The 26,548-nt window shown below is 37.4% G+C and overlaps 1 protein-coding gene across 1 annotated transcript in view; it reads right to left on the bottom strand.

Annotated features, from left to right (window-relative positions):
• ETFA (electron transfer flavoprotein subunit alpha) overlaps positions 1-25,797 on the bottom strand; it is an 85,624-nt gene extending 59,827 nt beyond the window's left edge. The window contains exons 1-8 of the mRNA XM_019950292.2: positions 25,662-25,797; positions 11,919-12,065; positions 9,596-9,677; positions 9,420-9,502; positions 4,733-4,832; positions 3,522-3,632; positions 2,783-2,884; positions 1,475-1,543 (exon numbers count right to left, since the gene is read on the bottom strand). Of these exons, the coding sequence (XP_019805851.1) occupies positions 1,475-1,543; positions 2,783-2,884; positions 3,522-3,632; positions 4,733-4,832; positions 9,420-9,502; positions 9,596-9,677; positions 11,919-12,065; positions 25,662-25,700 (733 nt within the window). The 5' untranslated portion in view covers positions 25,701-25,797. The remainder of the gene's footprint in view (positions 1-1,474; positions 1,544-2,782; positions 2,885-3,521; positions 3,633-4,732; positions 4,833-9,419; positions 9,503-9,595; positions 9,678-11,918; positions 12,066-25,661) is intronic.
• Between the last annotated feature and the right edge of the window lie 751 nt (positions 25,798-26,548).

Genomic DNA, 26,548 nt, shown 5'->3' with positions numbered 1-26,548 from the left:
TCATCACGGAGGCCAGACACCTTCCTGCCTTAGCAAAAAGCCCTTTGCACTTTACTGGTCCCTCTACCTGAAACACTCTCTCTCAGATTTCCTCATGACTTGCTTCCTTACTTTCTTCAAACCTTTATTCGGATGTCTCCTCATTAAGGCATACTCTGACCAGCTTATTTAAACCTGCAATCCTCCCCCTCCAATCCTCCTCCTTCTCCTTTTCCTGTTCTATTATTTTCATAGCATTTACTACCCTCTAACACACTATATTATTTACTAATTTATTGTGTTTACTGTCTGTAGTAGGCAGAAAAATGGCCTCTCCAAAGATATAGTCACTTTCTAATACCCAGAACCTGTGAATATTACCTGTATGACAGCAGATAGGATAAAAAATTAAGGATCTTGGGAGAAGGCACTTATCCTGAATTATCTAGGTGGGTTCTAAATGTCATCACAGTATCCTTGTAAGAAGGACACAGAAGGAGATATGAAACAGATACAGAGAGAAGAAAGTAATATGAGGACAGAGGCAGAAACTGGAGTGATGCGGCCGTAAGCCCAGGGATGCCAAGGCAGCCTCTGGTAACTGGAAACAAACAGATTCACCCCCAGAGGGAGTGTGGCTCTGCCAACACCTTGATGTCAACACACCTGTGGCCTCTAGAGCTGTAAGAGAATAATTTTGCTTATTTTGTTCATTGCTTTCGCTTAGCTCCTAAAATAGTGCCTGCCAAATGGCGGACACTTGATAAATATTTGTTCGGTGAATGAATGAATGAATGAAATATCCTCAGTCAAATACCACCATCTGATTATAAAGAGTCGATATCCTGCCTTTATTCAGACAAAACCATAACTGTTTCTATGGGTACACATATTAGGTAATATAAAAGCACAGGAAAAGTTTAGAAAGTTATACACAAAACTCTCAAAAGGGGGGAGAACAAAACAGATATTTTTATAAAAAGAAGAACATATTCATGTAATGGTTGTATAATTAAAAACTAAAATATTTTTAGTTTTCTGATTTTTCAAAAAACATCATTCCATTCTCAATATACTTTTAATAACAAGATGTCTCTTCCCTATAAATTTAAAAAAATAATGTTAAATGTTAGTTTCTACTTGTATGAGAGATTTATGTTAGACCACCAATAAAGGGAAAAATAAGGCATTCCTGAATCTGAAGTAGGCAATGAAGCTGACATTTAATTTTTTTTTTAATGGAAAAAACTACTAAAATGTGGCAAATGTTAAGTGTGTCATATAAATAATAAAAAAAGAACATAGACAACCTCTCTTCACTGAACGCTACACCATTTACTTGGAGACTAAGAAAAACTGTTTCAGAGAGAAAAGTTGAAAACCAGAGAAAGCAAAAAATCTGCAGCTTTGAATGACTTATATACAAAAGAAATAATGAAGAAAAAATATTTCCAACGAAATGGGAACATTTTTCTACTAAGGAAAGTAACTTTACCTGCAGCATGTAGTTGATCTGCCAAATCGTACAACAATTTAAAGTTCTCTCCACTCTTCAAACCCCGACCTCATTTAAAAAGATGAAAAAAAAAATTGAGCAAATATAAACTCCATTCCATAAAAATTTTGAACTTCGTATACATGAGTGAATCTTCATATTACACAACTACCATCTCCTCTATAAAGCCTTTCCTGAGTTCTCCCATGATACTCCTGTACTTCTCCTATAAAGCATTCAACACTACTGTAATTAACTAACTGGTTAACTAATGGTATAATCAGTCTTTAAAATCAGTCTTCCCCACTAGAAGAAAAACTCTTTCAATACAAGATCCTTACCTATCTTGGTCACTGCTATATTTAGCAATACTTAGCTGAACAACTGAAAGAAGTTATTATTTTCATGGAAGTCATTCCACTAGACTTTCAACTCAACAGCAAGAACAAGCTGCCTTTTCCTCTTTGTTTCTTCAGCACTTTGCAATGGGCCTGGCAGAGAACATATACCCAATAAACATTTCTTAAAAAAATAAGTGAATAAACTATTCAGATATACCTTTTTTGAAATATTAAATTATTTCCTCTCAATGCCACTTGCAATAGGAGGCTGTATGGAAGTTTAATTATTTCATTTGATGTTTAGTTTGGGAAAATTTTTAAATCACAGCAGTTATTTTTTTAAAAAGCCAGCAGGCTATAAAATGTGGGCCTTTTTGTTTGTTTCTTGGTCTTTTTTTTTTTTTTAAGTAAGAAACATGACGTACAAAAAGAAGCAAGTCTTGTGCAATATTAACAGCTTTGATACTAAATGTGAAAAAACTTTCAAAGAGTTATCCATAGAGACCTGGACTGCACTGGAGGTCTTTCAAAGAAGAGTGAAGGGTGGGAATCATACAACACAGCGAGACCTGGACTGCACTGGAGGTCTTTCAAAGTAGAATGAAAGGTGGGAATCACACAGCACAGCCCTGAGATTCCAACCAGTTCTTTCTGTGATTTCAGAAGTCAACCATACTCTTCTGAATAACACAGAAGTCAGTCAAAAAGACAAAGCTATGGAGTTCAGAGATTTGTACCATGCTCCCCCTGGTGCCAATGACACAGATTTGCAACAGAAAGTCCAAACTGTGTATTAAACTCATGATTTCATTTTCCTAATCGGTAAAATGGGACTAATATTCGCAACTTACCTACTTCTTACATTTGAAAAAACACCTGTGCTCCTCTTAAATGAGTACTAATAAAAGGAAAGTATTTTAAGTTTACATCATTTTTTAAAATTAATAAATTACAATATTCCACTTACCACCAGATACCACCACTTTGGCACCTGTTAGCTCTGGTCGATCGCTTTTTGTTAATTTCTGGTCAAGCCATTCTGATATCCCCACTGGGGAAGCACTTGATGCTGCATATATTGATACATATAACAAAACATAGAGCATGAATTCAAGTTCTACAGTAAAAAAATTTTTAAGAGAAATACACAAAGAATTAATTCCAGGAAATTTAACTTTGCTAGTTACTGTGAATTTTTTATGCCACTAATTTCATTCTCTCTGATTTTATGAAAGACAACTAGATTCCAGCCTTCACCTCATTAGCTCATTGAGAAGTCATTTAACTCTCTGAGTCTAGCTATAAAATTGGAATAAGCCTCTCTCTATGGGGTTCAACAAGATACTGTATATGTTAAAGTATAACACCTTCCATAAGTTTACTATTATTACATTATTCCATTATATTGAATCTCTATTATAACAGGCAACAGTGAGAGGGGAGTAAAAAATCTTTACATCAACATAACGGATTAATCTTAATGCCCCCCCCCACCCTTCTGAGGTACACCAAAGCAAATATCCGAGGACCAAAAATGATATAAATATTTCTTATTTTTGTATAAACTTGGGAATAATATTTAGATTGAGCTCTCAAACACTCTGCATTAGAAATTTAACTAGAAGCCTTCTCTTATTCTAATATAATCTCTGAGCTAAAAACTAAAAAACTGAAATAAATACAAACAAATTCAAAGGAACACTCACCCTTTTCTGAGCTGGCACTACCTCCACTTGTTGCTGCAGCTTCAAAAGATGTTCCTCGGACAGAAAACACCTTCACTTTCTCATCACACTTCACTGTACATAAAGCATTTCCTGTAATGCACATTTATTTTTAAAAAACCACCATGAAAGGCAAAAAACCTCCCAAATATTCCTTTGAAGTTCAGAATTTACTTCACAAAGAGAAGGAAGAAATAACTGTAGACCAGTTACTTGTTTTCTACCTTTACTAAGTATAGGATAAAGGACTACACACTGAAGAAACATATCAGTGGCTCTCTGTATAACCTTGGATGTCTTTAAAAATAGAACAAGTGCTGACCTGCGTGGAAGAAACAAACTGGAAAAGGCAGTCACACTAATCAGGTACACTCTTCCTAAAAGGAATATAAACAAAAGCTTCCTTCTCCAAAAACAACATAATCAGTAACTCAACAACATGAGCTGCAACAACTTACTAAGAACGAAGCTACTATGCCTTGCTAAGGGAGGAAAATAAGTGAAAACATGATCAGGCATAAAGGACAGGAAGTGTGATGCATCAAGACTTTTAAAGGATTTGAAACATTTCTTATGGATTAGCAATCACATTAAGAGTGACCTAAACTATGACCAAATATTTTCCTTTAAACACTACTAGCGATGAAAGATCTGATTTGAGAATTGCCCATTTATACTGAAACACACAACTTCGATCAGAAAGAACAAAGAGTTCACTGCCTTCTCCAGCCCCACTAGAGACCAGCATGCTTACCAAAAGATCAACTAAAGAGATACCAAAATGAATATCGTAATGCAGATGGAAATGAAGTAGAAGCAGCAAAGAAGACTGAAAATACTACTTTACAATAAAGATGTTAAAAAAAAAAAAAAAGAAAATACTACTTAAAAAAATAGAAAATTTTCTTTTCCAGGTGCCACTTACAAAATATACTAAATAGTAAATCTAATTTTTATTGATCACTGGAAAAATCTCACTCTGTACACTGAATGATCAGGAAGGAAAGAAGTGTGTTCCAGATTTACCAGAGAGAATGTCATGTCATGGTCCAGCAGCAATTCTAAGACTAAGATTTTCCTCAGAAATCTTTAAGATGGTCCATATTTCAAAATCCTATCTTCAAGATTAATCTCTTCTTTTAAAGTTTCCAAAAATTTAACATACTGATTAATTATTTTCCTTGGGTACTCACCTGCATAAATGGTTCTCACAAATGTGTCAGGTGATTTGATTGCAATGATGTCAGAAATAGGGGCAACATCAAGTTTGGCTGCTATTCTGGGCAAAAGGTTCTAAAAGCAAAATAAGTAGTGAGTTACACACATACATGCTGATGGATGGCTATAAAGTATAAGCAATAACATTCTCTAAATGGAAATTCTGTAGAAATTTTAATTTGAATCTTTTGTATTTCACATGCATCTTTAGACAAATCACAATTTCAAGCACAACTTTTTGGATAGTCTTTGAGCATAAGTAAGAGTCGATGATTACTCTAACTACATTAGAGTTTTATAGCAATAAATTACCTTAACTCAGTATGCTGAATTATGATACGATATTTGCTTTAATGATCATCATTTATGAAGTGTGACAGTTATAGACTACTGAATTTAGATAATATAGAAAAATATTTAGAGTAGTAGTAAAATTCTCAAATACTGAGAAAGAACATACTTGTATATGTTTATTTAATGTACATGAAACAAAAAATTTCAAAGCAGACATTTTCACCTTTTTAAAAAGTGATGTTGCATTTTAAAAGACCAAAACTAACCTAAGTGTCCATCAATAGGGGATAGGTTTATAAATTATAGTTCATCCATATAATTTTTAAAAATGAGAAAAGTAAAGCACAATGCCTCTCTCTCTCTATACACACACACACACACACACACACACACACACACACACACACACACATATATCTCAACAAAAATTAATGTACGTGCTTTTCCTTGTATATGCATATAACATCTTTGGAATACATACATGTGGTAACTTTGCTCCCACTAGCAGGGACCATTGGGCAAGCCACAATATTCCCAGGCCTTAGTTACTTCACCTCACAAAGAGAGGAAGAGAATCTCTATGCTTCTGCTCTAAATTTCTCTGACTCTCAGGCTCTAAAACAGAATCAGTTAGTGAAGAATGAATATCCATACTTTCTAGACTCAGAGGTTCTCTTAGATGATGACACCATCTACGTGTAATTTTAAAAGTGAAGTGTTGCTTTGATCACATAAATAGAAAAGGTGAATTGTACACTACTTTCTACAGAGAGCTTACTCCATGGCATCTCCTAAACTCAGCACATGATACTACCTCTAGCAGGCAAACTTTCATTATGACAGTACTCAAGCTCCTCTCCTCACTCCATCCCCAAACTCTCTGTTCCTCTAAGAATTCTCTCAGGATTATCCTCTAATCACTCCTTTATTCTTCATCCTCTTGCACGCATGTACAATTATACTATTTAATTGGCACTAACGTGTATTTTGTTTTAAAATACTTTTTAATATACATACTATATGACCCTCAACTAAATTTATAAAGCACCCTGAGAACAGAGGTTGTGTGTCTTCTGCTTCTTGTGTCTCTGCCCCGTATCTAATAAGCAGTTCTACATAAATCGATGCTAACAAGTGTTAAAAGCCTGAATCAAATTTCCTCCTGTTGCATCTGAAAATCTATAAAGATTTTCTAATTTTCAATCTATTGCTACCTATGTTATATAGTAATCCCCTTTCAACCATGATAAAAGAGCTACTGAAAAGTACTCTAGTTTATAAATCCACAATTAGAAAAAATTAAGATTTCATAGGAAATAAAGGGCTTGGGAAGATAATTAAAATTCCATTAAACATAGCTCTAACTTGATAAATAAGAGGTTTAGAAGACACGTGCTTTTAAAACAAACCAAATTTGTCAGCATTTAAAGCCTACTTCAGTAAGTAACTCTTTTTCCTGAGCCACCTTCTTTAAATTGTTCAGGAAATACTGCTGGAATATTGTTACCTGGCTGAGCAGATTCTCTTACAAATTTTATGATACGCAGACCGTGCTTCTTTTTAAAATTTTAGAACTTTCTAAACTTGAAATTTAATGTACTTTGTACTTCTATTATCCCTTGTTTTATTTTAGCACTTCTTGAAAAAAATTTACCACAGTACTTAAAGGCACATGTTTTTCCAGGTCTGATCTTCTGTCTGAATGTCCTGAGAGGATGGATGGTAAACAGATCTATTTCTACACTATCCAACAGGCTCAACCACATGGTTTCAGGGAAGGAGAGGCAATAACTAACACAGTTTTCTTTTGATGCACAAAAAGATGACAGATTTTTAAACTCTAGCATACCAGTACAAAGGTGTGGTATCTTGAAAACACAATTGGTGAAGAACTGTTACACAGCCAATTGTTTAGCTTAATCTGATGGACTCTTCCTCATTCCAAATCCATTCAGAGGCTGCAGCAACAGCTACTATTATGTGACCTTTGTTCTCAAAACTCCCATATGCCACAACATAGCAATCAAGGCTAGAGTATTAAAATCTAGCTAATCAGATACAACAAACACCCCTTCTTGGTTTAACAATCTTTTAGGTAAACTGTCATCACAGAAACTCAGACTCACGAAATTGTTTAAATCACCCAACACAGAACCAAACTCTCAGAGATGGAATGGTCCATAAAGATCTTTTAGTTCAATGCTCATGTACAACAATCCAAAGTACAGGAGCTGGATGTCAAGCCTCTGACTTAATCATTTCCAAGGGAAGTGAAACCTGCCATAGAAAAAACCCATTCCATTTTAACATTTCTAGTTGGTAGATCATAGACATCACTTGGCCAAACCGCATCATTTTACATATCAGAAAACAGATTTCAGGAAGGTAAATGACTAGCCCAGAGTCATATATCATATATATAGAACCATCTTACTTAGCAATTACCAAACCCCACACAAAAATGGGAAAACTTATGATAGGCTGCAATGTGACAACCTAATTGTTGTCACACTGTTATTAGTAAAAGAACAATTATTCATTAAACTCATGTACTTACATTGTAGATTACAAATTCTGTTATTGCCCAGAAATTCTACTAATCTTAAAAGAAAAAATTTAATGAATTCAAAGTGATAATTCTGAGCTTAAAAACAAACTAGAGCAATTCACATGGGTGACAGTGCAAGATCCCTACATGTTTGCAGCGATTCACGTCTAGAAGCAATATTGCACTACATATAAATATTCACAAACACTATTCATTTTGCAAGAAAAGGGATCAATGTATTGGGAACTCACTGCTATTACCACTAGACATGGTTAGCTGATGAAAGAGCTTATATCTTATTCCCCAAACTCATATTTAAAAATCAATTACAATTGTGAATGTAAAAGGAAAAAAAGTCAAATCAAGACAATTCAAAAAAGAAATTTAAATGACTGATAACTATATGAAAAGATATTTGATCTCACTATCAATCAGAGAAATGCAAAATTTTGAAAGATATATTTTTCACACATCAGATTGGGGGAAATGTTAAAATGTACAATAGCAAGTGTTGGCAAGCTATGCAACTGGTGGAGTGCAAACTGAGGCATCCTTTCATGAGAGCAATTTAGCAATATACATCAACATTTTAAAAGCACGTAGTCTTGACCCAGCTATTTCACTTCTAGAACTCTGTTCTAAATAAATACCAGCCCATGTATACAAAGGTATATACAAGGACGTTTCTTCACAGCAAAGTTTATAAATACAAAAAATTAGAAACAACCTAACTGTCCATCCTTGGCTAACTATGAAATATTATGCAGCCATTTAAAAAATGAGATAGACACATTATGAGCAAATATTTTCAAGATATACTCCTAAGTGAAAACCACCAGTCACAAAACAATTCATGCTATACTATCACATTCTAGAAGTAAAAAAAAAAAAAAAAAAAAAAAAAAGTACATTTATTATAATTTGAAAATCCACAGGAAAAGGCTTAAAAGAATGTACAACTGTTAACACCAGTACTTTGGAAGAGGGAAGAGAGCTGGGAATAAGAAAGGGGAATTGTGATACCTTGCTCTGCATACTGCTTTACTGTATGCATCTTTTATAATAAGAATGTATTCGTGTACAACTTAATTTACCATCTTTAAAGGTAAAAATAAAAGCTACAAGCTGCAGCTTATTAAGAATGGGATAAAAGAAAAGGGAGCTAGAATAATACCCATGGTCACAGGGAGAGCAAGAAAGACCCACTGACAAATTCCTTCTCTTGGGCTCCCCCTACATTCCCCCTCCCTTTTTTTAAACTTCCTGCAGACCACGACCCATCTCATAGCACATTCTTTCTTCAGACATATCACAATGCACATGATCAGATTACACCTTTCTCTACCCTAAGGATGTCTTCAGCCACCACACAGCCCTTCCCAAATCCCCCAAGTAGATAAATTTGGCCTTTCTAAATATCCATCAGTCACCCAAACAAAGCCATCTCTTATGATGGGTTACTAATACAAATGACATTCACACAATGAGAAAGTTCAACATTGTTTTTAAAGAAAAATGATTTTTTTTTAAATAGAGTTTTTCTCCATAACAAAATCTGAAAATCTGGAAGAGGCATTCTAATAAATTATGACAAAATCTTGAAAGAACAGAGTTGTCTCTGTGACAAAATGGAAAGCCTGGAGATAGCATTCTCACAGAAATTATAACAAAATCTTGAAAGAATAAATTTTAGCAAAACTATCACATTAATTCTGAAAGCCAGGATTAGCTATCTAAACAAAGTCTGTTGTACATTTTCAGCACAATGAAATCTAATGCTTCCAAGTAGTGACATCAGATTCCAGTCTCAATCTTCTCACCTTTCCAAAGGCAGATGCTCCAGCGCAGATGTGTGTGTAATTAAACTGCTTCTGAGTTGCCAAAATCAATGGTGTCAGTTCCTCTGAGAATTAAACACATTTGATAAACACATTTCATAGTATTTTACTTATTTCATAAATTCATAAACTTATTTATTTCTACTGGAAAAACTCACCTGGAAGGAGGCCTTTGTACACATCATGCTGAGCCACCAGAACTTTTGCTACACCTGTTACTTTGCAGAGATCTTGTGCCACCTATGAATAAAAGAGTTTTCAATTATCCATCTAACAGAAAGATACTGATAGATCCACCACTACAATTATCAACAGAGCATAAAATCTTAATGGCCAACTGTAAAAACTGTTCTTATGGGAAAAAGGACTATTTGAGAAATTAAAAAATTATTTAACAAAGAAAATCTTAAGCCAATTGATCTTACTGTCCACTGACCTTAAACAAAAATTCCTGCCTTGAAAAAGAGAAGTACTAATTGATAAACCAAAATCAACACAGCTGCCTACTCAAATTTTGTTGTACATTGTGCTCTTTCCTTTCACTCAGTGCAAATGTAAATTCATCATTTTAGAAATGGTGAAAATGAAGCAACAGTTAGATTCTTTCACAATAACAACACAGCCAATACACTTCAGACTCAGGGTTCCTAGAGCTAAAGAACAGGAGTTAACCACATTGGTATACAGACTACTGCACTTTATCTGGCAATAATAATTTCTGCTGATTTTAAAATTAGTGAGTGAATCTGGGCAATAAAGAAAATCTTATATAACAGTCCCCTGTGAACCACTGAGTTCCTACTCACTGACATATATTTATCTATGATGAAGCAAAATATTTTGTATTTGAAATCCTCATTTCTTCTGTTCAGAATCAGGATGGGGTTCTGGATAAGCTTTTTGACCACTCAGACTTCCTGTATACAGAAGACAATTAGAATTCCTTCTTTTAAATCTCTTTAATTACAGCATAACTAGTTTCTGCTTTAGGAGAAACATGGTAATCATATTATGGTCTACTGTCTTCTTGTTTACCTCCATGCTGATTCACTGCGGTGTAGGCATAAAATGCTGTGCCTCCTGTCCCCTCCCCCTTGATGGAGGGTAAGATTGTAACAATATTCACTGAAGAAAGAATGCAGTGCAAAAGCACCTCTTCTGAATCAAGTGTTCACTGGAAGACAATCTTGTACTATCAAAACCATCTTTTTTTTAAAAAAAAAGAAAAAACCAGCAAAAACTTCAGGCACTACACAGAAGAGTCACTTGCTGTTTATGATAGCTACAGAAAACAATATAAAACTGAAATACGCCTAGGCTATTAACAGAGTCTCTATATACAGGTACTGATTGTTTTTCTTTAAGATTAAAATGTGACACGACAATAAAATTGTAACTGAAGAAAAGATGATTTGCTTTGATCTTTCTCAAAATAATGTAAATAAAATAGCATCAAATATTTTTAAGTCATATTAGAATAATTATTTAAAATCACAGCAAAATAAATAATCAAATCCAGAACTAGTATATCTGAAAGTAGGGCAACCAAAAAGATAGCTTAGCTATATCATCATACATTGTGGTTAATAACTATATAAGATTCAACAAGTGTTAGCAGGATTTTGGTAAAGAAATCCACATAACCGCAAACCTGCTTGAATACATTCTTTTAAGATACCAATTTCACATAAGAATATGGACAGAAGCAACACTAACATTCTGAACCTGCATTATATCACATGCTCTGCAACAATGCCATTTAATAAAAAATAAATTAAATCCTCTAAAAAGAAACATGCTCTATTAGGGATTTCTTCCTCTGAGGTCCAAGCCCCCAGCTATACAACTGGCAACTCCTGTATAGTGAGAGGGAACGGGCGGCTCAAGCTGGGTAAGCTTAATTGAAGCACAATTTCAACTACACTACAGCCCAGAGGTACAGACTCTGCATACCACATTAGAGCTCCTTTCCAGGGGGTTAGTTTACAAAGCTGTCACTGTCTTATTTCAACAACAACCAAAATGAAGAACACCTTTTAGTAGCAGCTATAGTTTAGAAAGCATAATACTTACACTTGAATTCTTACACCAATTAAAAATTAACACGCATGATACTTTTTCCAGATTTACCACTTACAGGAATTAAAAGCAATTAGCAAGCATATTCATCAATACAAAAAGGGATCAGCTATTAACCTCTAAGGGGACTCAAATATTATCACTCTACTTGGTACCTGATGGTACATGATGGTGCCAGTGGAACTAAATTAAGTATTCTACCTCGTTTCAAAAGATAAAATGCCTGGTGAGCAAACCTTTTAGTTCCTTTTTTCACACGTAGTAACGGTTGTGACATTCAGCATTTAATGAGGATCAGAGACCAGTTTGGGTTACAGTCCTCAGCATAATTCTCTGTCTCCATCTTTCCCTGTCTCTTGATGGAGATTATATTTGCTATGGTTGACCTTAAAAATTTCTCACCTTGTCACATTTGGTTCCAGCTACTAAACAGGACACTTCACCTCCAAGACGACTGGCTGCAGTGATGGTATTTAATGTAATGGGTGCTAGGGTATCATTTGCATGCTCAGCTATTACCAGGGTACTCTGAAATCGTAGCAATGAGGCCTAAAAAGAGAAAGAAAAAAAGGAAAAGAATGTTGTAATACAAACTTTATTTTTACTCTAATTGGTAAGCATGTGTGCTTTAAAGAAAACTGTATGCAATATTCAGTTTTATAAATGTATTTATAAAATACTTGCTCAGTAGCAAAAATTTGGGCTGTGTCTATCACTCTATTACTGATAGTCTTACCTAATAAAAACAGAGAATACAAATTAGTATTCTACTGTTAGAAAAAAAATTTTATTATTTCCAAGCAACTTTCCCACTAATCCATGTTCAATAACAAACTGATAAATGTATCTAAATTTAAAATCCTTAGAACACATTAACCATCAAACTGGGAATCAACTACTACCAATTACATTCACTTGCAGCAATACTGCTAAACAGTACAGTATATCTAGAAATAATGATTATGAAATCAATTACTAAAGTTCTGTTGCTTCAGGCAAAATGAATACCAAAATAACTGATAATGTAAATCTGCCTTTAAAATACAATACTACACAGCAATTTTGCTAAAGTTTCAATTGTTCAAATATGCTTCCAACTTCAAAAAAGAAGCTTTTGGACAGTATCTTGGAACCAACTAATAACCATCCATAGCTACTGTGGACTATCAAGAGACCACCAATAGTTCATGGTCATTTGAAATAATTTCAAACACCAGAAACACAAAGATGAACAAGAATGGTCCCTGCACTCAAAGTTCTCAAGAGAAATTAAGACTTGTTCACATACAATTATAAGACTTGTTCACATACAATTATAAGTTTTCAGTTAATGAAGAGAGCCAAAATGTTGGCAGCTGCCGATCATGAAGCAGAGAATCAAGAGGAAGAATGGAAGGAAGTTTAGGTATTCCTACCATGTGAAAGGATAAGGAAGCATACCACAGGCACGAGGAAAGGAGAAAATTTTGGAACTATCCTTGTGGAAAACGGCAATGAGAAATGAGAAAAAGGGGCACTGATGATCAAATGTCATGGTTCTGTGGCTTTAAATTCAGCAATAATCTTCAGATCTGGAGTTGGAGTGAACAAAGCAGGGTGTAACATGTACCCAGAGCTTGAAATTTACAAAGAGGGTATGAATGAAGGAAAGCCAGGTACATACAGGACTATAAGGCTGGTTGCACAACTAAACTGACAAAATACATATTTTTTTGTTTACTCTATTGTATATACCAATTGCTATATCCTTCACCTTTTTATTAATATATGAGCATATCAGTTCAACTAGTTTCCATAATCATTTGGGTTATTAGTAATTTTTTATTATTATAAACAATGCAGAGACGAGCATCCTCATAGCCAAAGCTCTGCACTTATCCTCAACAGATAAGAGTTCCTTTTAGTCCAGTAAGACCTTTTTGGCTGAAACTTAGCCAAGTTACTCTACCTGTTCTGCTTCCACGGATTACTAAGTCAGATTCTGTGCAACCTTCAACAAAATAGGCCCTTCTTCCTCTAAGCCTCCTACTTCTACCACTGCAACCCCTTCCTTCTCCTCAGCCCCCTAAACCCCCTCTATCCTTGATGAACCTAATCCCAGAGCTGGGGGCCAGAGACTCCAAGGCAAGCCTTCAGGGGCAGAAATGCTTCCAGAGCCACAGAATGAGAATGGAAAGAGGAAGAGGACAGCACTGAAGAATATGCCAGAGGAAGAAATTGCTGCATTGTGTATCAGTGGATAGCATTTCTTGTCTTTTTTCCTCCCTTTCTGTTCACTCAAAGGGAGCAAGAAAAGGGGAGAAAATTAGACTTTTGTTTTTGCCAAATCAAGTCACTGTTTGTATAACTTTTCCTTTTTTACGATAAAAAAAATTGCCTTCTCACGAGAGGTGAAATTCTTTACGGTTAAGGTTAGAAATCTTTATGCACTTCTTAAGATTCTCTTCTTATGACAAATTCCTAGGAGTGTTAGATCAAGAGATAGACACATTTTCAAGGCTTTTAATACTGATTGACGCAAACTGTTCTCCAGAAAAGTTGTAGCAATTCACAACAATTCACAATTCCTGGGATGGCATGAAAGTTCTTAGAAGACAAACACCATGCCTGTTCACTTTTGTATCCCCATAGTCTAGAACAATATTGTTTCCAATATACATCTGTAGAATTATACGGTACTTCTTTTTTAATCAGAAGAGCACAGTATCTTGTAAAGAACTTTGTAATTAGGACCCAATGGCATAATTTATGATTTAAATCACATTTCACAAGAATTGCCAGTAACAAACTATTTATTACCAATATATATCAGACACCATATTTTTGATTATGCTTCACACATCATTTGCCATAAAAATTATGAGCTTTTCATCACCATTTAAAGAATAAATCCAAGATTTGGTGGCAAAAGGCCCATATTTGCTATAAGTTATAGTTCTAACATAAGATAAATTAGGTAGTATCCTAAGGAACTGTCAAGCCTTTTAGAACTTCCAAGGGATCACTGCATATTCTTTCTAAAAGACTATTCAAAATTAAATTTATAAGAATAAACAACAAAAGAATATACATAAGAAACTACTCAGTCCGTCTATCTGATCAATCTTTACTAAGTACTACATATATCATAAGGCACTCCATATTACTTTATCAATTGACTCCTTTATAGTTTTTTTAATACTACGCTTTCTTCTAATTCAATGTTCCATCTTCTATTTCTCAGATACCACCTAAAGAGAAGCTGCAAGCATCTAAACATGGTTATGTAGCTTAATTCAGCAATAACAGCTATGTGTAGCCTACAGCAGAAGAAACTGGTCTGTGACCTTTAAAATGTTATTCCTCACTCCAGAGCCCAGTTTCTTCATCTTCAAATTGAAGGAGACAAACTAGATCAATGGTTTTCAGACTATACTCCATCCAGGGAGGCACCTCAGGAACGACCGCATAGAATAAAGTGAGAACCAGGCAGGTAGGGCTGCCAGAATGGTCCCCAGCTTTGCTTTAACCAAATTAACCAAACTAATATTATAGAGCCCTGTACTAAGACAAAATCGTATTTAAAATTCAAGAAACCTCTATGATGTAGGTACCATTATTATCCTGAGTTTACAGATGAGGGAATTGGAGCTTAGTGGCTACATAGCTAAGAAACAGAGCCAGGTTAAAGTCCAGGTAGTTGGACTCCAGATTTGGGGTTTTTAATTACCAGCTCTCATCAAAGCACCATCATTTTTAGCTGTTTTATATATGGGTCATTCCTGTAATGTTTCACTTAGCAAATATTCTCTTGTTTAAAAAAAAAATAGCACTGGTCAAAAAGAAACAAAAAGATGATATCAAAGGCCTCTTTTCCAGCTCTAAGAATTCTGTAACCCTAAAATCCTATTTTAAATAGAAGTGGTATAGAATATCACAAAAGATACAAAAAATACAGGTCCCGGGCTTCCCTGGTGGCGCAGTGGTTGAGAGTCCGCCTGCCGATGCAGGGGACACGGGTTTGTGCCCCGGTCCGGGAAGATCCCACATGCCGCAGAGCGGCTGGGCCCATGAACCATGGCCGCTGAGCCTGCGCATCCGGAGCCTGTGCTCCGCAACAGGACAGGCCACAATAGTGAGCGGCCCGCGTACCGCAAAAAAAAAAAATACAGGTCCCATTACTGAAAAGGTTTTTAAATGAAAGTCATTTCATTATCTTATGACCCATTCACTGCATCTGTAGACTTTAGGGCCCTCTCTTTTATGGGGAAAAAAGGAGCCAAATCTTAAACATCTGAAGGTAACTATTGAAATCAGTAAGAGAGCTGCTCAGAAAAGAATCTCAATCTCTTCAAAACACTGCTACTTAAATTCAAATTAATTCATGCAGACCAGTGCCACCATATATTCTTGGTCATCAACCTTATCTGGGCCCTCTGCCTGGCAATGTTACTATGACATCCTTGTTGGCACTCTCACTCACTCTCCACAGCAACTATTTCCAATATCCCCTTCTGACATTTTTCAAACTGCCAACATAGTCTGCTCCTTACTCTCAGAAGAAAGCCTCGCTTCTTACTTTGCAATGAAAACTGAAGCCATCAGAAGAGAACTGCTTCCCCTTCCTGATATCCAACACAGAAATTCCCACCCCTACTCTATCACAGTAGAAGCTGCTGCAGGTCCTTCCTCCTGGATCTGATCCCTTCATCTGGACTCTGGATTCCATCCTCTCAAATCTAGTCAAACACTTCATTCTGTAATCACCTCTCAGTAACGTTTCCAACCTCTCCCACCTCTCCCTTTTCCTGGGCTCCTTCCCGTCAACTTTAAAACATGTTTGAAGCTCTCCCAATTTTAATGAAACCCAAAATTAAAAATCCATTATCCCACCTTTCACTCCAGCTAATTCCTCATCTCCCATACACACCTCAACTACTGTACTTGTATCCTGGCTTCTGCACTCACCAAAATTACCAACAAATACTTTTCATGCTTACTTCTTCTCTCAAAATGTTTGAAATTACTGACTAGTCCATTCTTACTTCCATTGCTTAATTAATAATTTATCATCTATATAAAAATGACAGATATACAGACAGAGATAGAGGTATCAAATCTCTCTCCTAAGTGCTAGACCTATATAATTAGGTTACACCTGCATATCCAATTGCTTAACTTGTCTCATCAATCACTCACCAACTCAACAAATCCAAATCTTAACTCATCTTTCCCTTGATCCTCCAGCCCCCTCCCATACTGCTTCTCTGGAGTTCTTCAGGGGATCCACCATCCCCTAACAAGTTGCCCAAACCATGATCTGAGAGTCATATCTGGGTTTTTTCCTCAACTCTCACAGCCAATCAACCACTAAAGCTGTAACAATTCTTCCTTCTAAATACAGTATATCCTAACTCCACTCACTTCTCTCCATCTTTAATTCCACTACCTAGTGCAGGCCATTAACCCTCTCTTATTACTCCAACTGACTCCCAAACCAACTTTGCTCCCCTCCAATCCATTTCTCTCAGTGATCTTTCAATGATAAAAATCCAACGTTATTCTCCTGCTCAAACAAGTCAACTGCTTCCTGCCTCCTTAGGATATGGTAAACTAGACTCCTTAGATTGGCTTACCAGGCATTTATTCTATGGCCTGATCTACCTCCCTAGCCATATATCTTTTGCTCTATTTATAACTTACTTTCGGATACTTGAACTTGCCCTGCTCTTTCTGACCTTTAGCCTGTCCTCACATTGTTCCCTCTGACTTAAGGACCTCTTCCTCTATTACCGGATTAGCTTCCAATCACCCTTAGATTTTCTGCTTAAATGCCAACCCCTGCAAGAAACTTTAGTACAGTGCTGTGGTAAAGAGTACAGGCTCTAGAGCTCCCCTGCCTGTTCTTGTTTTTTGTTTTTGTTTTTAAATTCTCTGGCTGCACTGTGCGGCCTGCAGGATCTTAGTTCCCCAACCAATGATCAATCCTGGGTCCGGGCAGTGAAAGTGCAGAGTCTGATCCACTGGACAGCCAGGGAATTCCTGCCTGGGTTTAAATCCCACCTCCACCATTACTTCTTTGTGCCTCAGTTCCCAGATCTTAAAATGTAGATGATGATAACAACAGTAATAATCTCAGAGTTGTTGGGAAGGATTAAATTAGTAATTGTAAAATAAAGCTCTTGGGATAGTTCCTGGAACATAATAAATGCTCAATAAAAGTTAGCATGAAAGCTTCCTGGATCTCCTCCAACTGGTTAACTTTCCTAGCACCAACACAGTACCCTGAATCGACTTCATTACAGCACTTGACCACACGCACCTGATTACTTTGTCTTCCCTTCTTGATTTTGAGTACAGAGGTCATGTCTGGTCTTCTTACCGCTACAACCCCAGCTTCTACTTCAATGTCTAGCACAGAGTAGATGTCTAATAAATGAGTTGAAAATTGCTTCTAAAAACTTCTTCATCAAAAGGATAACAAGCCACAGATTGGGAGAAAATATTTGCAAAAAAAAAAATATCTGATAAAGGACTGTTATCTAAAATACACAAAGAACTCTTAAAAGTCAACAATAAGAAACAAACTGATTTAAATATGGGCAAAAGTTCTGAATAGACACCTCACCAAAGAAAATATACAGACGGTAAATAAGCACACGTAAAGATGCTCTACATCATATGTCATTAGGGAACTGCAAATTAAAACAAGAATGAGATACCACTACACATCTATTAGAATGGTGAAAATCCAAAACACTGACAACACCAAATGTTGGTGAGGATATGAAGTAATGGGAACTCTGGTGTAAATTCAAAATGGTACAGCCACTTTGGAAGACAGTTTGGCGTTTTCTCACAAAACTAAACATACTCTTGCCATACAATCCAGCAGTCACACTCTTTGGTATTTACCCAAATGAGTTGAAAACTTACATCCACACAATGGGACTTCCCTGGTGGTCCAGCGGTTAAGACTCTTCTGGACTTCCACTGTAGGGGGATGGGTTCCATCCCTGGTCAGGGAACTAAGATCCCACATGCTGTGTGGTGTGGCCAAAACAAAACTTACGTCCACACAAAAACCTGCAAACGGATATCTATGAAAGCTTTATTCATAATTGCCAAAACTTAGTAGCAATCAAAACGTCCTTCAGGGGACTTCCCTGGTGGCACAGTGGTTAAGACTCCGCACTCCCAACATGGGGGCCCAGGTTTGATCCCTAGTCAGGGAACTAGATCCCACATGCATGCCACAACTAAAATTTCACATGCCACAGCTAAGGAGTCCGCAAGCCGCAACTAAGGAGCCTGACTGCTGCAACTAAGGAGCCCTCAAGCCACAACTAAGGAGCCCTCGAGCCACAACGAAGGAGCCCTCAAGCCGCAACTAAGAAGCCCATCAGCCACAACTAAGGTCCAGTGCAACCTACTTAATTAAAAAAAAAAAGTCCTTCAGTAGGTGAATGGATAAACTGTGGTACCACTCAGCAAATGGAGTACTACTAGTCAATGCTTTAAAATAAAAAAAAGAGCCATCAGACCATGAAAAGGCATGGAGGAACTGTAAATGCATATTACTAAGTGAAAGAAGACAGTCCGAAAATGCTACATACTATACGGTTTGACCAATGTGACGTGCTGGAAAGGAAGAGCTATGGAGACAGGAAAAAGATCAGTAGTTGCCAGAGGTGGGCAGGGAAAGGGAAGAGCACAGAGGATTTTAGGGCAATTAAACTATTCTGTATCCTATAACAGTGGATACTTATCACCGTACATTTGTCAAAACCCATAGAATGTATAACACCAAGAGTGAACACTAACGTAAACTATGGATTTTGGATGATAATGATGTGTCACTGTAGGTTTTTCAATTGTAACAAATGTACCACTCTGGTGCAGGACGTTGATAGTGAGGGAGGGAAAAAGGGGTAATATGGGAATGCTCTGTACTTTCTGCTCAATTTTGCTATGAACCTAAAACTGCTCCAAAAAATAAAGTCTATTTTTAAAAAATCTGTTGCTTCAAAAACATCCTTTTAAACTTCTACTTTATACACTGAGCTATAAAAAAAACAATTTTAAGACTCTAGATTAGTTACTCCTCAAGGTTATTCATTTGAACCACAGAAAATGATGCGAATAACTGTTTTCTTGATTCTCCTGAGAATGAACATAGCTAGGACCATTCCAGATTCACAGGTAAGAAGTTATTTAATTACATACAGTGAATGCTTAAGGATTATAAATGTTTGTTGCCACCTTACACTTAGATCTTCCTTTTGTGTGTGTGGGTGTACAAGAAGTTTATTGGGGAGTACTCTTGAGAACGACACTCAGGAGGCATCAAGGAAATAGAACTGGGCGGTGGAAGAAGCTGAACTGCAATATTGCAGTGCAGTCACTACAAAGCTCTCGGCTGATCTCACAAGGAACCCTGGAACTAGGATGGCCCTTCAGAGTTGTCCAGAACTGAAGCAAGGGGGCCACAGACTTTGGGTGGTTTTTTGGGGTTTTTTTAAGAATAATCAAACTAACATGACTGACGCATTCTTTTATTTCTAATTCAACCCTGGAAATAACGCCATGTTTTAAAAAAAAGCAAGATATGATCAAATAAGAACACATACAATATGTACAGAATTAAAACAATGGTAAACAGGTGATTTAAGATAGCCAAAACTCAAAAATGAAGTGGCCTTCTTATCTAAAGAAAATCCTTCACCCTTACTATTACTTCATCAGCCAATAACAACAGTTGTAAAGCACCTTAGTTTACAAAGTAATTTCACAGGTTTCTCTAGCCCCCTAACTAGATTAATGCTCTCCCCAATTACATATTCCCCAAACACCCTATACACCTTTCTGTCACAATGATCACACTTAAAATAATGTGTTCAATATTTGTCTCTCCCAGTCTGTTTGCACCATGTGGGCAGGGATTAGGTCTGTCTCATCCTCCACTGTGAACTCAGTATCTATCTTTGAGCGTGACACATAGTGGGCATTCAATGAATGTTTAGCGACTAACTGAAAAGTTTCCCCCTAAATGATCAAAAACTAAAAAAGCAACCGTTTTTCTCTCATTGATAACTTAATTATCTAAGCAGTTAATATGTGTATCTACCAAGGACAGTACGCAAACTTGCTAAATCACTAAAGAAATACCCCATCATACTTTTACAGAACTTATCTAGACTACTAAGTAGACTTAGTTCCCATCAGTAAAATGTGAAGTTTTCTTCTGCATACCTGCCACATACCCTTGTTAAGTTGACTGGCCTTAATGAGACAGTATTCTTGAAGATAGGATTAAAGGGGTCATCATCCTCTCTCCACCCTTTCAGAGCCAGACTTCTTGAAAACAACGTCCTTAAGCATAAACTCTGCTGCCTCACCTCACTCTTTCTCCTTTACTCACAGCAAACCAGCTTTCACTTCCACTACAACACTGAATCCAGTCTCTTCAAAGTCACCAACAACCTGGGATAGCTAAGTCCAGTGAACACATTTTGGTCCTTCTCTTATTCAACCTTAACAGTTTTGACACTGTTTTTGCTTTTCAGTGTTTTTAGGAGCAACAAAGGAGATTCACTGCTCAGGTGCTCCTGCTGTGCCTTTAACTGTATGTTCAGGTAGTAAACTACCACAGGTGTTAGAAGGAAAAAAAAAGTTGGACTCTAACTCCCTACTGTACAAACCCACTCAAAACCTAAAGTAGTAAGAATAAGTTTAACCTACCTCCCCCACCTTTGAAAACTAAGTGGGGTAATGGTAAGGGTGTGGGGGTCGTTTTGCTTAACTCAAAAATTAAAAAGCAGGAACAAACTATAAAATCTTTCCAACTTCTACTGAAAAAGATAAATATATAATTAAAGTTACCCATCCCTATTTTAACATATATTTTGTAATTTAAAAACGTATATTACATTTCTGTACTTTAACCTCCTTAGTAATAAAATATGATAGCTTTTAATCATGACTAGAAATGTCATATGACATTGATTATATTATTAAAAACACAGTCAATTTACTTCACTTTAAAAACAGACAAGACCCTTAAGTAGACACGTTGGCAGGAAGCATAATTTTACGGAATTCCCCTTATGCAATAAATGTTTTAGTACCACATCAAACTTGGCTTTCTTCTTTCAAAAGAAATTAAAATTTGCATGTGAATTACAGAGTTCAATCTCATTCATCAATGATAGACCGTGGACTCTGAAAAATGTCATGTTCCTTCATACCAGTTTCATAGCTTCTGAATCAAGGTAGATATGCCTCCTGTCTGGCAATGAATATAGTAACAGGAAGACTCAAATAACCTTGAAAAGTGTTGCTTCACTCTCCATGTAAAACATCTCTTTGGTACCTTAGTCAACAAATCAATTTCAAATGTAAATGAATAAAATAATACTAATAATTCAAATCAATAACCCTGCAAGAATGTTAACTACCTATTTTCCTCTTATTGTGTTCCCCAGATGGAAAACACTTTCATTAACAGATAACATTGAGGACCACTCCCCCCTCACCAAGAGACTTTGCTCAAGGCCACAGATAAATCAAAATGAAAATGGAATTTAGATACCAAATGTGAGTCATTTAACTTACATTCTAACAGTTTAAGGTATCTCTTTTATTTTCACTAGTTGCAATAAATTTACCGTCTTAACCATTTTTAAATGTACAGTTTAATAGTGTTAGACATTCTAACAGCTTATGGTATCTTTTTTTCACTAGTTGCAATAAATTTACCATCTTAATCATTTTTAAATGTACTGTTTAATAGTGTTAGCTATATTCACATTATGATGTTAACAGTTTAATCTTTTTAATCTTTTAATAGATAAATCTATTATTAAAAATGTGGTTTTGTAGAAACATATCTTCCTGAATTTACTCATGGTTAGCTACAGAACAATTTATTTAAATTGCAAGAGTGGGGATTCAGATAACTCACTTTGACTTTACGGTATCATAAATATAAGTAAACAGGAGCCAGACTGAGGGACTTGCACTTTAGAAATCTGGGACAACTTGAGCACCAAAACATTTAAGAGTAGTAATGGATGAAGTAACCTACTGAATGAAGTAAGGATCCATGAGTCCATAAATAAATACATCAATAAGCAAGAAGAAAATGTTCTTTCTTATAATTATACAAAGCTAATAAAAGTAGAAGGAATGGACTTCTCTGGTGGCGCAGTGGTTAAGAATCCGCCTGCCAACGCAGGGGACGCAGGTTTGAGCCCTTGTCTGGGAAGATCCCACATGCCCTGGAGCAACTAAGCCCGTGCGCCACGACTACTGAGCCTGCGCTCTAGAGCCCACGAGCCACAACTACTTAGCCCACGTGCCACAACTACTGAAGCCCACACGCCTAGAGCCCAAGCTCTGCAACAAGAGAAGCCACCGCAATGAGAAGCCCGCTCATGAAAACGAAGAGCAACCCCCGCTCGCCACAACTAGAGAAAGACCACGTGCAGCAACGAAGACCCAACGCAGCCAAAAATAAAATAAAATTGATTTTTTTAAAAAGTAGAAGGAATGATGAAATTAGAAAAATTGCTATTTTACATCACAGTACTCATTTCTCAGGCAAGAATCATCAACAGATAAGACTAATGGGTGAAAGTCTGATGAGAAACAGAAGAGTTACATCGTTTCAATGTATCTCTCCACAAATTAGTTAACAGATAAGTAGTAATTTGATAGTGGAGAAACCTGCTGAACACTTTAGCCAAGTAATTAACATCACCAATAATGGGATAAACCAACATTATGAGCCTCCTAATATGATGCACTGAGAACACAATACCACTTCTGTGATACTCCTGCCAGTACATAACCTGAAACTAATCAGAGGAAACACCAGACAAACCTAAATCGCGGGACAGTCAACAAAATAGAAGGCCTGTACTCTTCAAAAATGTCAATGCCATCAAAGCCAAAGAAAGGCTGAGGAGTTTTCTAACAAAGACTGAAGAGACATGAGAACTAAATGCAAGGCATGATCCCAGAGTGTCCTAGACCAGAATAAGAAATACTGCTACAGATGCAAACTATTACATAGAGAATGGATAAACAACAAGGTCCTATTGTAGAGCACAGGGAACTGTATTCAGTATCCTGAGATAAACCATAATGGAAAAGAATATAAAAAAGAATGTGTACACACACACATATATAAATAAGTCACTTTGCTGTACTGCAGAAATTAACACACTGTAAATCAACTATACTTCAACTAAAAAACAACAATAAAAAAATACTGCTACAAATGAGTAACAATTGGTAATACCTGAGTAATATCTACAGATCATAGTATTGTATCGTTAAACTTGCTGATTTTGCCAATTATACTGTGATCATGAAAGATGAACCTCCTTGTTCATAGAACATATACTGAATTATTTAGTATAGAGCATGTCTGCAACATACATATTATATCAGAAAAATAATATGTATATATGAGGAGAGAGAAAGCAAATGTGCCAAACTGTTAATAGCCGGTGAAACTCAGCAAAGGGTTTTGAGAATTCTTTGTACTATTCTTGCGACTTTTCTGTAAGCTTGAAATATCTAAATTTTTAAAGTTAAATATGTATGTGTATTTATGTATCCATTTTACAAGTGTTCCCGCTGTTTTCCTATACCCTTGAAATTCAAATCTCTCAAATGTTCTTAATGACTTTAGAGGAGCTACTCTAAGCATGACTTCAAACTCTGAAAATAAAGTCAAGGTCAAAGTCTTTGGCAAACCACAGCAAAGATTTGGAAATACTGCCTATGTATATTGGCAGTGTTTATAATGACTTAAGCTAGTCATTCCATTTTTTTCTGTTAGTGCTACAAAATAACTGAGTCCTAAATTCCCCCTCCACAACTATTTCACTTATGCCAGACTTCTAACCTGTCCACATAACTATCTTCCAATTACTGTATAGGTAAGAATCTGGCTCTGATACCTGGAACTTTCCCAAATCCATGACTTTAACTTGTTTATGTCTGAGTCATCTGAGGAAAATTTCTGGGGAAGACTGAACACTGACCTGAAGGATGTGGGTTTGAACTTTGAGCGTATGGGGGGGGGCAGGGTTGGGATTTTTTTTTTTAAGGGACCAAGAATACATAAGAAAAGGGCCTACAGATATCTAGAAATACTGCCAACTATGTTTCAGGGAGAAAATCCCAGCGGTGGGTATGAAAACATGCATGCACAAGAAAAACTGTAGAAAAAGTACAAAATGTCAGGAAAGTTTCTGACCCAAGTTTAGCAATCTTGTCACTTAACCATCAGAATATCTACAGAATCTACAATATAAATTGTTACTTGACTTGTAATTGGTCAATCTCCAAATACTACTGTCCCATAGCATTAGGAAAACACATATTTTCTATCAGTCTTTCTCACAATAGCAAAATGTGGTAAACTCATGATTTGTAACTAATGAAAGCATCAAAAACTTACCGCTACCAATATCGTTCCCTAGCTATTTAACCAGCAATCTGCTGGTTTAAAAGCAGGTCAGCTTGCAGTAAAAAGACGCCTGCCTTTCAAAATTGGCTACAGCTGTCAGCACAATCACCTAAACGCAGCACTGTCCCATTAGCCAGAGAGCAGAGCAGGTTTCCAAAACCACATTGCCCCTCGCTCGCCCCAGCACTTGACAGTGAGTGAGTGGATTCGAAGAGCCGCAATGCATCCAGGGAAAATGTTTAATTCTTCCAGAAACGTCACCTTCCAAGCTGAATTCAGGTTTTAAACTTTTTCCAAGAGGACATGCCGGCGGCGACATTTTCCTCCCTCGGGTAAAGATTCCCCGGGGACTCAGCTGCTCGCTCCCCGTCAAAGGTGGAGAAACTGGAGCCCTGTCTGTGCTGGAGGCTGGGAGAGGGGCTGGGAAGAAGACGGGGAAGAGGAGGGGCAGCGGGAGCGCAGGTTCAGTACTCTGACCTCTGACCTCGACCCCCACCTGGCGGCCCGAAAGGAGGCAAGGGCAGGCCCCAGAACTTTGAGCCCGAGCCCCAGGCCGGGCTGGGCCTGCCAGCGCGAGGGCCAGTCAGGTCCGGGGGTGGCGGTGACCTTCGCCCAGACCTTCACAGGGACAGCAGATCGAGGCTGGACCGTCACCGGGCTCGACCCTTCCCTCCCGGACTCACCGCCCGCCGGAACTGCCCAGGAGCCACCGCTCGGAACATGGTCACGGCACCCGTTCGCTTCACACTAGCCGTGAACGTACCCAACTGCACCGCCTCCGCGAGTTACCGTAACGCTCGCGAGACTCGGGAACGAGAGCAGACTCCCCGGCGAGGAGAGCAAGCCCGCGGTTTCTGCCTGCCCACTGGGCGGTCGCGCAGCCAATGGGGCCGGCGGAAAGTTAGGGGCTGGACTTGGGAGTGGGGCAAAGGTGAGGCTTTTAACTAGGAGACATAGGGGGAAGCCAGGCTAAAGAAAGGCACGGGCAAAGCGGTCTAACTGCCGCTGACCGTAGCCCAGACTGTCTGCCAGCCCCAGTGTGCAACGCTTGTTAGACTGAACTTTCCCACTGAGCTGATGACGTCACTGTCCTGGCTTCCCAGACCTCTGGACGAAGTTCACCTCTCTCACTCTAATCATTCTTCTGCCTGTTAATTTGCTCACGGATATCAATGTTAACCCCTGCAATGTGCTAAATACATTTTCCAGGTCAGGGGAATATAATAAAAGTATGCATAAAATGTTGACCTCACCAAACTCTGGAGGAAACATACGAGTAAACCTATCATTACTATTATGGGAGGAGGGATTCCTGGAATTGGTGATATTTGAGCTGGGTTCTAGAAGGAGGAACCTCCGGAGCACAAACAGGGAAGGAACATGACAGGAAGGTCCAAGGACAAGGGGCAGGATGCTGTGTGCTGCCTGTAGAAGGAAGCAGATTGGGAAAGGTCTTGAATGGGGGAGTAACATGCGGCCCCACCCTAGCCCTCTTCTCTCCCCACTCTTCCTATCCCAGGACAGGCCCACCCACACCCTGCCTTCAGTGCTCTTGACTGCCAAATCTCTT

This window comes from Tursiops truncatus, chromosome 2 (assembly GCF_011762595.2).
Source record: "Tursiops truncatus isolate mTurTru1 chromosome 2, mTurTru1.mat.Y, whole genome shotgun sequence".
Taxonomy (NCBI): domain Eukaryota; kingdom Metazoa; phylum Chordata; class Mammalia; order Artiodactyla; family Delphinidae; genus Tursiops; species Tursiops truncatus.
Note: the sequence above shows the minus strand (reverse complement) of the source record. Positions and strands in the feature narration are given on the sequence as shown.